At 44.0% G+C, this 12,820-nt stretch overlaps 1 protein-coding gene across 1 annotated transcript in view; it reads right to left on the reverse strand.

Moving 5' to 3' along the window:
• ABCC2 (ATP binding cassette subfamily C member 2) overlaps window positions 1–12,820 on the reverse strand; it is a 59,029-nt gene that overhangs the window by 28,898 nt on the left and 17,311 nt on the right. The window contains exons 10-16 of the mRNA XM_032170059.2: window positions 11,907–12,084; window positions 7,485–7,739; window positions 6,305–6,370; window positions 4,249–4,386; window positions 3,540–3,686; window positions 1,549–1,633; window positions 154–220 (exon numbers count right to left, since the gene is read on the reverse strand). Of these exons, the coding sequence (XP_032025950.1) occupies window positions 154–220; window positions 1,549–1,633; window positions 3,540–3,686; window positions 4,249–4,386; window positions 6,305–6,370; window positions 7,485–7,739; window positions 11,907–12,084 (936 nt within the window). The remainder of the gene's footprint in view (window positions 1–153; window positions 221–1,548; window positions 1,634–3,539; window positions 3,687–4,248; window positions 4,387–6,304; window positions 6,371–7,484; window positions 7,740–11,906; window positions 12,085–12,820) is intronic.

Raw genomic sequence — 12,820 nt, forward strand, 5'->3', positions numbered from 1 at the left:
CTCATCTCTCCAGGGGTTTATCCTGCACTAGTGTCTAACTGAAGACATGCACATAGCTCATTTCCCCAAGTATTCTATTACATGGAATTTTCTGAGAATAGGCCAGGCAGCGAGAATGCTAAAGAACGTTAGGATGGAAAGAAGGCAACTCACTCTCGGATTGTGGCTTCCGAATCATGTTCCCAGGTAAAGGAGGCCTCAGAAAACTGCACGGCTTTGTCTGTTGAGAAAAAGCCCTCTTTTAGTCCAATGTAGGTCCCCATGTGACTGTCTGCCTTCACGTGTCTCTCTCCGCTTTCTCCATCAGCTCCCAGGATTGTTTCTGCTAAGTGCTGGCTTCTACGCTAACAGGAGGCAAATGAAATCTCCTAGAATGAGACCATGAGACCAGAAGTGGCCTGCATATGAAGTCCTTTTTTTTTTTTTTTTTGAGTCATGGTCTCACTTTGTCTCACCCAGGCTGGAGTGCAGTGGTGCAATCTTGGCTGACTGCCGCCTTGACTTTCCGGGCTCAAGAGATTCTCCTACCTCAGCCTCCAGGTAGCTGGGACTACAGGAATCCACCACCATGCCCCACTAATTTTTGTGTTTTTAGTACAGACAGGGTTTCGCCATGTCACCCAGGCTAGTCTTGAACTCTTGGAACTCAAGCAATCTGACCGTCTCAGCCTCCCAAAGGGACGGGATTATAGGTATGAGCCACTGCGTCCAGCCTAAAGTCCCTTTTTTTTTTTTTTTTTTTGAGATGGAGTTTCACTCTTGTTGCCCAGGCTGGAGTGCAATGACGCAATCTCAGCTCACCGCAACCTCCGCCTCCCAGGTTCAAGTGATTCTCCTGCCTCAGCCTCCCGAGAAGCGGGGATTACAGGCATGCGCCACCATACTCAGCTAATTTTGTATTTTTAGTAGAGACGGGGTTTCTCCATGTTGGTCTGGCTTGTCTCGAACTCCTGACCTCAGGTGATCCACCCCCCTCGGCCTCCCAAAGTGCTGGGATTACAGATGTCAGCCACTGCACCTGGCTAAAGTCCTTTTTGATTCAGAACTCCCAAGCCTACTGGTAGCCCAGATTCCTGACCTATGGATACTCTGGGTATACTCTCAGGCCCTCTGTTGCCCAGTCCCCTTGTATGAATTCCACTTCCATATCTAAATCCTCCCCACTATGGATTCCAGTCCTATGCCCAGTCTGGCCATGGCTGGCCCCCAATCTTTAAACCTTCAGAATCTGAGTATTCTTTCACTCTAGGCTACCTTCCCAATCCCACACACTTGGCTCTATCCTGACTTCTGCTTTCTGGATCTTTTGCAGGATTCCCTGCTTATCCTTGGAAGAGCTGCCCCAGCTTTACTTAGCAATCTAGTTGAGCAATCTGCTCTAAGTGTAAACATAATTCAAATAAGAACAGTATGTATCTTATGCAAGCATAGGCTCAAGACAAATCTCCACGCTCTCTCTCAGTTTGCTGCTACTAAGCTCTTGTATTATCAAAATTCTGGCACCAGCACTGCGAATAAGTTTGGGAAGCAACTTCCAAATTTATTTACCAAAATTGCAGTCATGTCGAATGGCAGATGTGTCCAAGTCATCCCCTCCCAAGTACTTCTCTAGCCGCTTTGTGGAAACACTGGCCTAGAGAAGGACACAAAGGATCTCAAGAATTAAAGTCAGTAACAGGCACAAGCAGAGAGATTTTGACTTTGTCATTAGCCAGTGATTTTCTATTTGCCACAGCTGGCATCTCCTAATCTCCACCGAACTCAGCCCTGGAAGCTATCCCACCACGGACAGATGGAAGTGGATGCTCTATTTCAGTTCTTGAGCAAACTCATGGAGTTCAACTCTTCTGCTGTCTCTCTCCAGTCTTTGGCCCTAATTCCAGAAAGTACCTCCTGCCTTCTAAGACAAAAACTTAACTTCTGTCCGGTTCTGGTAACTAGGCCCCTGGCTTTCTCTTATTTAACTGAGTCTATGCCCTGATGCCCATCCAGCATCCTAACTAAGCCACTCCTGGGAGCCTCTAAAGAGGAAATGGCTGTGGCATCAGGGGGACCCTGCACACTTCCACATAGGCCAGATAGCCAAAGCTTAAATTGCAGGTGAGGTAAGTGTTGGCAGAATACCCTGCAGTCCCTGGAACTTGAGAACTTGGGAAGATTTTGAGGCACTTCTACAAGGATGCTTCTCACCTACTTCCCTCTCTTCCAAGGAGGCTGTCATGAGACGGTTTTTCATTGCCACCCAGGCTCTGATGAAGTCTTAGGCTTGCTGCCTGTTCCCTCCTTAGGGTACAGAAGCAGGCTACAGAACCACTTAACTGCTGCATGGATCAGCTCCTCAAAAACAGAGTACCCCACTGCTCACATTGCATGGCCATTTGACCCTTTTGTTTTGTTTCGTTTTGTTTTGTTTTGAGATGGAGTCTCACTCTGTCGCCCAGCCTGGAGTGCAAGGGTACAATCTTGGCTCACTGCAACCTCCACCTCCCAGGTTCAAGTGATTCTCGTGCCTCAGCCTCTCGAGTAGCTGGGACTACAGGTGCGTGCCACCATGCCTGGCTAATTTTTGTTTTTTTTTTAGTAGAGATGGGGTTTCACCATGTTGGCCAGGCTGGTCTCAAACTCCTGACCTCAGGTGATCTGCCTGCCTCAGCCTTCCAAAGTGTTGGGATTACAGGTGTGAGCCCAGCCACCATCTGACCCTTTTTGATTCAGTGTTATCCTGAGGACCAGGAATGCAGGGAGCTGATACCTTTGCTGATCTTGCTTTTGCTATTTATGCAATAAATTGTATCTAAAAAGATCCTGTTGCTTCTTTACCTGCCAAATCTGCCAGCTTTTCTTTACACCCTCCGGGACAGGGAGGCCTTCTCTTCCCCATGGTCTGAGCTCTCTGAAGCCAGCCACTTCGGGGATAAATGCAAGTCACCACACTCCTGTCATTCAGGCCTTCTCATCAGTCTGCTGCCTGTCCGGTGACCTGCCTCTGCAGATCTGGTACTTGTCGCATATCAGTGACTATGCTCAGTTTTCAGAACCCAGGTATTCCCTCTGGTCCATCCAAGGTTTCCTGAACTCCAGTCTCATTTTCTGATAGCTTGAGGCTCTCAATTTGCATTTGGTTTGACCAACACATGGGTTTATGCAAAGGGAGGGTCTCTCTTCTCCCTTTAGGCCATATTTGCCTAATGATATCTCAACACCTCAAGAGCCTTGGAAAAATATGAGAGAAATTGGGCTGGGAAATGTTCCCAGTACTAGGACTAAACATAATAATCTCACGAAATGCTTTCACAAGATTGTCTCCCTGTGAGGTAGATGAGATTGGTATGATTATCCTCATTTTATAGTTAGATAAACTGGGGCTCAGAAAACTCATGATTTTAGTAAGGTCAAACCATTGGTCTCCAGAGACCAAACAGATCTCTCTCTTGAAAGTTTACCAGCAAAAGTTAGACATGGGATGTGATATCCTGTCATTCTGGACTTCAAGGCTTTTAACCAGAAATAGGCAGTTAGCAGTGAGAGTGCCGACCTACCTGGAGCATGGAGGAGATCATCATGGGAAGCATGCTCAGGGGAAAGCGCAGGATATTGAAGAGGGTAATGGAGGTGAAGGCCTTTTGTGCATCCAAAATATTGTTGCTATCCACCAGGACATAAACAGAAAATGTGACCACAGATACCTGGAAAGGGCAAGGTCATGAGCAATTTATTCCTAAAAGGGACCAAGCAGCATTGTGCTAAGTTTCAGGAACACCGTATATCAGAGTTGAAGACGCCTTAAAGATCCTCCAGCCTCCCCATGTTACAGATGAGAAAAGTGAGCCCAGGAGAGGAGGAAATATCTTCCCCAAGGTCACAAAGTCAATTAATGGATTACTAGGACCAGAGCTCAGGTCTCCTGGATCCTATATCAGTGTTCCTTCCACTATAGACCTACACCACCTCCCAAAGAAGACAAGAAAGCCTCCTAAGCCAATCCTTCCTCATACCACATTCTTGCTGTGCATCCTGAAAAATTGTTCTGGGCTGCCAGACCACCGTACAGTACACAAAGGTGAAACTAGAGCTGGGGGTATGGTACAAAGGAGGAAAAGCAGCATGGGGCGGTGAGAGGGACAAGTCCCCTGGATCTTGCGGTCAGGCCTAGCGGTGCCAGCTAGTCTATCAAAAGTGAACTTCCTCTTCAGGAAGCTGATGCAGGTCCAGGTGAATATCCAGCCCATGGATCCCTCTGCTACTCACCAGGACTGGAGTTAACTGGAAGACGAATATTACTACACACTGTAGTTGAGTAAAGGCCAGCAGGTTCTTGAGCTCTTTCTTCCGGAGGTTTTGGACTTGGTCTCTGAATGAAGGTTCCCAGGCAAAATATTTCAGGATCTAATAAGTTGAAGAAAAAAATACAGTTCACATGATTGCCCCTGAAAGGGCACCAGGTATACCTGATCCACCCATGTTTTAAGATATAGTCCCCAAAATGTGGGGAATAGAAATCCAGATTATAAAGTATGATTACAGAAAGGTAGCTTGTATTTGTTGACAACCTACTATGTACAAAGCATTTTAAATACATTGTCTCACTAATTGTATGACTAACTGTTCCAGTTTGCCTGGGACTAAAGGGCTGCCCAGGACACGGGCCTTCCAGTGTTAAGACTTAAAAAGTTCTGGGCAAATTGAGGTGAGTTAGTCACCTTACATTTGTAGAGTTATTATCTTCATTTAAACTATAAGGAAACAAGTTGAGAGAGGCAAGGGAACCTTGCCAAACTTTTGGCAAGTTAAGCTACCCAGTGGTAGAGCTGAGATTCAAAACCAGCTCTCTCTTTTAGTTTTGCCACATTCATAGAAGGACATTTCAGAGCTCTGTGTGGAGAATCAATAAGGAGTTAAAAGGGGGCTCTGTTTCATTTTTAAAAAGTTTAGGATAATGTTAAGATGCATTAATTCAAAACAATATTTAGTTAAAAGAACTTATTGGTCACCTCTGGAGGATGAAATGCATTATCATGAAAGCTGGTAAATAGAGGGAAAGAAGCAAGCATTTATTCTGTCTATCCCATACAAACTTCATTTTAGGGTAACCAACAAGTTGATGAAAGATAATTCTTCTTCATAAAATTCCAGCTAATCAATGTCAAGGGAATAACAGAATTTAAAAATTTCACTCTTTTGCAATTCCTAATGAAATAACAGACCTAGGCAATGATCATAAAATTCTTACAATAGTGTTTTTCACCTTGGTGGCATATTAGAATCATCTAGGGAACTTAAAAAATATACATGTCTGGGCCTCACTCCCAGAGTCCAATTTAAATGGTTTGAAGTAGGCCCCCAGCCTCAGTGGGTTTTACAAACTTCAAATTTCTCAGGTGATTCTAATGTACTGCCAGCATCACAAACCACTGCTCTAGTGAAAGACTAGCAGGAAACCTTGTAAGGGATGGATCAGGCTGACACCGCCTGGGCCCACTCAAGTCACCATCGCTGCAGTTTGGAAGCACACAGCACCACTTGAAAGCAACCTTGTACTCCCACCCCCAAATCAAATCTAAATAAATCAAACTTTTAGATCTAACTATCAATTTACAGGAAATACAGGAAATAGGACAAATAACCTAGTTTTTTTGGAATGACCAAGACACACACAAACACAGAGACAGACAGAGAGGGAGAGAGAGAGACTGTTGTAGATTAAAATCACTATCAATTAAATACCATGCATGGACATTTTTTGAGTCCTTATTCAATCTAACCAACAGCAAAACAAACAAAAGGCACATATGAGGCAACTTGGGAACTTTGATGGTATCAAAGAATGTTAATTTTTTTTGTAGGTATGATAATGGTATTGTGGCTATATTTTAAAAGTAAGTCTTTCTTTTAGAGATACATACACAGTATTTATGAATGAAATGACAAGATCTCTGAGATTTGCTTTAAAATAATCCAGCAAGTGTGAGGGGTGTGGGTTTATAGATGAAACTAGTTAGGTCATGCTGATAATTCCTGGAGCTAGGTGAAAAGTTCGTAGGGGTTCATGATAGTCTTTACTTTTCTATATGTTTAAAAACTTCTACAGTAAAGTGTCAAAACAAAACAAGCTATTTAGGGTGAATAAATAGAAATCGGGGTTCAACGGAGGACCTGAGAGGGACAGGAGGACATGAAACAAAAGTCATGTGACACAACTGGCCCAGAAGCAGGAATCCATCACCTCTACCAGGGTTTGCAAAGGCCAAGAGAGCCGCTGCTTCTGTCCTTACCCACAGAGAGCCACCTACGCTCAGATTCTCACCTTGATTCCACTAAGAATCTCATTCATGATCTTTAAACGTTTGTCTTTATTCTTCATATTTTTGACCTGCCAGGAAAAAAGCAAAAGAAAAACAATATACGCTTCCATGAGACAGGGCTCAGGTTTGCTGCAGACATCAGCCTTCACTGCTACTTTGTGGCTGCCGCTTACTAAGAACTTGAGGTGCCCAGTGATGGGATTCACCTCCCTCCACTCTCCTCTTTGCCCACTCTGCTCCTGTCACACCCATCTTCTTTCTGATCCTTGCTTGTGCCAAGCTTGTTTCTGCTCCATAGCCCTTGCCTGACGGTACCCACCTCCCAGGCTGTTCTTCCCCTGCCCTTCCCAAGGCTTTCTCCTTTACAGTCAGGCTTCTGTCATTCAGAGTTTAACTTAAATGTTCACTCCCCAAGAGGCCTTCCCTGAACTCATTGAAAATAACCACCCACTCACTCACTATCTCATCACCCTGTTGAATTCTCCGTATAATACTTATCATGATCTGATATTTTTCTTCTTTGTGTATTGCCTGTCTCTCTACCACCCCACCAGGTAGAATGTAAGATCCATGAGAACAGGAGCCCTAACTCACTGCTGTGTTCTCAGAGAAGTGAGAAGTAAGATATGCAAGAAATATTTTCAAAACAATTATTTGTAACTTGAATGCAAAACAAATGAGTGAATAAATCATATACACTGTCAAGTCCACCCACCCAACCTGTGACTTCTGGCAGGACTGAGGACACTGTCTGCACAGAGCCCTCCCACCTGGTGGTAGCGGGGTGATTGCCAAGGCTCAGGCTGAAATTTGGATCACTCATGTGACTGCTCTCTGTGGTTGGTTTAGATTGCTATAATGGAGAAGCAGGGCCCCAAATCCCTGTTCTTAGGGCAGCCCAGCAGAGCAAGATGGAAGAATTATGTGCAGCATCTCTGGGGCAGCCCTTCCTTCCCCAGTCAGGCTCTTCCCTCTAACATGAATGCAGAGGAGTTTATATAAACCCTAAGAGTCGTCAGAAGATGAAAAGGGAACTCAGAGACAGCTAAGTACACTTGAGATGGTAGAAGTCTTCCACCAGCTGTGCCTCGCCCAAACTCCCATTAAGAATTAGAGTAGAGTAAGAAAAAGGGTTTACACTTTAAAGAAAGCTTATATTCTTCTGGGTGACTTTTTCTTTACCTGAATGGTCTTACTCTTGGTGGACAGGATCGCATTAATTGGGATTACAAGCACCATCACCCCAACACCTGCTAAGACTGAGGGTCCCAACTCTCTCCATAGGAAGAAGATAGATAAGACAATCTGTAGAACACTTGACCACAGCATGTGCATGAAGTTGGTCACATCCATGAGCTTCTGGGCATCCACAGACATCAGGTTCACTGTTTCTCCAACGGTGTACTCCTTCCTGGCCAAGTTGGATAGGGTCAATGCCTAAAGATAAAGATTGAAATTGGGACCCATGGACAAAGCCAAGGATACTAGGGAGTCGAAGAGGAAGCTCAGGAAGTGAGATTACAATGGAAGGATGTGCTCCATATGGACACAGCTTCTCCAAGGCACTGTGACTTCTTGCCTCCAAATCTTACACATGGTGTTCCCTCATTCTGACCACTCTTTCCTCTTATCCCCACCTTCCTCCAACTCTACCCATCCACACACTTCTTTGCCCAGAAAACTCCTATTTATCCTTTGGTGTCAGCTGAGATGTAACTTCTTGTAAGAAAACCACCCTGACTACCAAGTGGGGTTAGATACTCATCCTGTGTACTCTCATAATATCCTGAGCTTATCTTTGTCATTACATTCATCACAATGAACCATAATTAGTTTGTTTTTTTCTGTTTCTCCACTAGATGTAAACTCTGTGAGGATGAGGGCAACACCTGTCTATTTCACTACTATATTATGTGGCTCATAGTAGAGAATCAAATACCGAAGGATGGAAGAAAAGGAGGGATGGATGGATGGAAGGAGAGAGGGAGGAAGGGAAGGAGGAAAGGGAGAAGGGAAGGAGGGAACCAGCATGTATTGATTTTGACCTCAGAGGCTTTTGATGTGGCAATGTTATTTGGAGTCATACTCTTATGAAGAGGTTGCAATCATTCCCAAGAAGGACGGAGAATTTAGAATGAAGAGGAAAACTTCAGACTTCATACTTTGAAGTAAAATAACTTTTGTAGGCTGGGTACAGTGGCTCACGCCTGTAATCCTAGCACTTTGGGAGGATGAGGCAGGCAGATCACCTGAGGTCAGGAGTTCAAGACCAGCCTGGCTAATATGGCGAAACCGCATCTCTACTTAAAATACAAAAATTAGATCGGCATGGTGGCGGGTGCCTATAATCCCAGCTGCTCGGGAGGCTAAGGCAGGAGAACTGCTGGAACCTGGAAGGCGGGGGCTGCAGTGAGCCGAGATCGTGCCACTGCACTCCAGCCTGGGCTACAGAGCAAGACTCCATCTTGAAAAATAAATAAATAAAATCAAACAAAATAAAAGACTTTTGTATTGTCAGGATTTTTCAGGCACTATCTAGATGCCTGATCTTGTAATACGGGCTTCCTGTTCTCATGTTAGAGAGGTCAGGAGGCTGATACCCACAGGTCTGTCACTTACAATAATGCCTTGCACAAATGTACCACAGCACTGAAACCAACTTGCACTATGCCACCAAGGCACCATCTGGAGTAGGCTGCATCTTTCTAGAAGAAGGAGAGCCACATTATAATTCCCACAAAGATAGTGTACGGGCTACAAGTGGCCCATACTACTTCCATCTCCTCCTAGAAGCATTACTGTCATCTTAATCCACCAATACATTCTTTGGAACATATCGGGATTCTTGGCTGTACAGTAAAAAGAAGAAAGTTTTCTAAAATGTTAGACCACCAAGGTTCTAGAGGAATCAGCCCACTGCTATGCCTTCCCTTTGGTATGAAAGAGGGGGAAAAAAAAGAAAACAACTAACAACATTTAATTGCCCTTCAAGGTAATCACTATACATTTCTATTTTCAATAAATGTAGTCCCAGTAGCCCTTGTGTGGGGACAACTCCTGGCTACATGATTGCAGGCATTGAAATTATCCAAGCCTGAGTTTTCTTTGTAAAATAGGTATAATGTACTTATTTCACAGGGCAATAGCCCTGTGAATTGATAGTGAACGTAAAAAATGTTTCATAAGTAGTGAAGCATTGTCTAAACATATAAATTAGTAATTTTCTTCCACTCTTCTAATAGCGATATTTATTTGAATAAAAGTATCATTGAGGGTTCTATTTTATAAATCTCTTTATTGATTGTAACAGTTGCAAAACCTGGAAGATTAAGAATCAAAATAGTGTGAATGAATAATCACAATTATGAAAAAATCGTAGAAGTGTACTTTACTAGCAATGGCTGAGACAGGCTGGTTAGTGACCTTATAACCTGTAAACCAGCAGAAACTCAGTATCTCCAGAAGGAATAAGAAGATTTTAAAAATCAACTGGAGGAAGGCAAATTCCAGTGGGGGGGTATCTGGGAGTTCAAAGGACTTGACCAGACTTCTGATCTCAAGACGCTTGGATTATCTGCCACTGTCTCTCAACGAACCAACATCTACTCAGGGAAAACGAAGACACAGTGGCGTTTCTAGAGAGGAAAGCAAAGGAGAAAAGTAGGAACTGTAATAGAGAAGTTACTATGATGGAACTTTCCAGTGTTGTGTTGGAAAAAAAGGAAGAAAGTCAACTAGTGTTCCAACTTATAAAAAGATTGGAACCTATCTCCTCCTGGATGAATTTTCTCAGCAAGCCTGTAGTCACTGATCATAACTACCGTATTTTCATTTCTTTTTTTATTTTATTATTATTATACTTTAAGTTTTAGGGTACATGTGCACAATGTGCAGGTCTGTTACATATGTATACATGTGCCATGTTGGTGTGCTGCACCCATTAACTCATCAGTTAGCATTAGGTATATCTCCTAATGCTATCCCTCCCCCCTCCCCCCACCCCACAACAGTCCCCAGTGTGTGATGTTCCCCTTCCTGTGCCCATGTGTTTTCATTGTTCAATTCCCACCTATGAGTGAGAACATGCGGTGTTTGGTTTTTTGTCCTTGCGATAGTTTGCTGAGAATGATGGTTTCCAGTTTCATCCATGTCCCTACAAAGGACATGAACTCATCATTTTTTATGGCTGCATAGTATTCCATGGTGTATATGTGCCACATTTTCTTAATCCAGTCTATCGTTGTTGGACATTTGGGTTGGTTCCAAGTCTTTGCTATTGTGAATAGTGCCACAGTAAACATACGTGTGCCTGTGTCTTTATAGCAGCATGATTTATAGTCCTTTGGGTATATACCCAGTAATGGGATGGCTGGGTCAAATGGTATTTCTAGTTCTAGATCCCTGAGGAATCGCCACACTGACTTCCACAATGGTTGAACTAGTTTACAGTCCCACCAACAGTGTAAAAGTGTTCCTATTTCTCCACATCCTCTCCAGCACCTGCTGTTTCCTGACTTTTTAATGATCGAAGTATTTTCATTTCTTAAGGAACAAAATGGGACTTCATCTTGGTATGGAGGACATGAGGAACATACAGTTTCCTTGAGAAAGTTAACCCTTAAAAACAATGTATGGGCCAGACGCGGTGGCTCATGCCTATAATCCCAGCACTTTGGGAGGCCGAGGTGGGCGGATCATGAGGTCAGGAGATCGAGACCATCCTGGCTAACACGGTGAAACCCCGTCTGTACTAAAAATACAAAAAATTAGCTGGGCGTGGTGGCACGTGCCTGTAGTCTCAGCTGCTCGGGAGGCTAAGGCAGGAGAATCGCTTAAACCCAGGAGGTGGAGGTTGCAGTGAGCCAAGATTGCACCACTGCACTCCAGCCTTGGCGATAGAGCGACACTCCGTCTCAAAAAAAAAACAAAACAAAACAACAACAACAACAAGAGCAACAATGTATCTGAGGGAAGATGAGCAAAATCATCTTAAGGAAATGAAAAAGCTTTCAGGTCTGCAGAATTCAGCAGTCAGCACGAATGTATTTACAAATTGAAAAAAGAAGTCAGACAGATGAGGGTTGGGTTAGTGCTAAAGGTTAGAAAAAGAAGTTGCTAGGTGAAATTTGGTCTGGGGAGATGGAGCTCTGGTAAGATTGCAACTTGAGATGGATATACCAGGTCTCTGAGCTGGGTTTCATTAAGTATTTGAGTTAAATGTTGGTGGTTTTAAGAGTTTGACCCTTCACCAGCTTCTTTTCTGACCTTATATTCCTTTCCAAGGCATTTCACCTTGTCAAGAGAGGCAGGAAGAGATGGATGGGTAGCCAAGCCTTCAGGGCTGCAAGGTGGATCCTGAGCACCAGAACAGCTTGCAAGCTTCTCCCTGGGAAGTATCTTTTCCCTCCCGGCCTCTCTACCCGTTGTCTGTGAACACACTTCTCATAATCTAATTTCAAAAGATACATCTAAAGGAGGCTGTATGGCCAGTCAAAATTAAGTGTTGAGATGAGTTATTTCCATCACATTTTCCTCAACCTTGGAATCAATGCTCATATTTACTGAGGGGATTTTCTTTGGCGATACTTGCCATATTCTGCTTACCTTCTTATATACAGAAGCCATGATAGCTGTCCGTACTTTTACACCCAGCTTGAAGCACAGTTGGAAATAACACTGAAGGCAGAAAGACTGAATGAGAGCTGCAGCGAATAAGAGGATTGCACAGAAATATCCAATCCACAAATATGTGTCACGGTCACTTGCAAAGGAGATCAGCAATCTGCCAGAGAAAAGCCAAGTTAGTTATACCCATAAGGCCTCCAAGGACGCCTCTCTCCTCATGCACAGCCAGCTAGACTACGCTACCTTTATACTGTAGGTAACAAAAGTGACCAGAATTGTCCAAAGACTTGGAAAGACCTAATCTCTACAGTTTTACCAGTGTCCTTTCTGTTTTGTTTTGTTTTTGATACAGAGTCTCACTCTGTTGCCCAGGCTGGAGTGCAGTGGCAGGATCATAGTTCATTAAGCCTCGAACTCCTGGGCTTAGGTGATCTTCCCACCTCACCCTCCTGAATAGCTGGGTCTACAGGCATATGCCATCGCATCGGGCTAATTATTTTCTTTTGTAGAGATGGGGTCTCGTTATGTTGACCAGCCTGGTTTCTAACTCCTGGCCTCAAACGATCTTCCTGCCTCAATCTCCCAAACTGCTGAGATTACAGTCATGAGCCACCATGCCTAGCCTGGCGTTCTTGCTTTTACTTGGAGATGAGCAGCAAGAGCTTAGGGTTGATAACCCATGGCTGTGAGAATGGATAATGACAGAAATGCTCCACCTAGCTGCCCCTGCAATGCTTTGGCCCTGTCTTTCCCTGCAGGTGGTTCACTCCATAGATCATGGCAGATTGTGAAGTCTTGTCAAGATTAACCTGAACCTCCCGTGGAAGGCTGTGATGGAGAGATGAAGTCAGTTACTCTCCAGGGATATGCTACCCACCACTTAGACATGGCTC

The sequence above is a fragment of the Hylobates moloch genome, unplaced genomic scaffold (genome assembly GCF_009828535.3).
Source record: "Hylobates moloch isolate HMO894 unplaced genomic scaffold, HMol_V3 SCAFFOLD_3, whole genome shotgun sequence".
NCBI classification, from domain to species: domain Eukaryota; kingdom Metazoa; phylum Chordata; class Mammalia; order Primates; family Hylobatidae; genus Hylobates; species Hylobates moloch.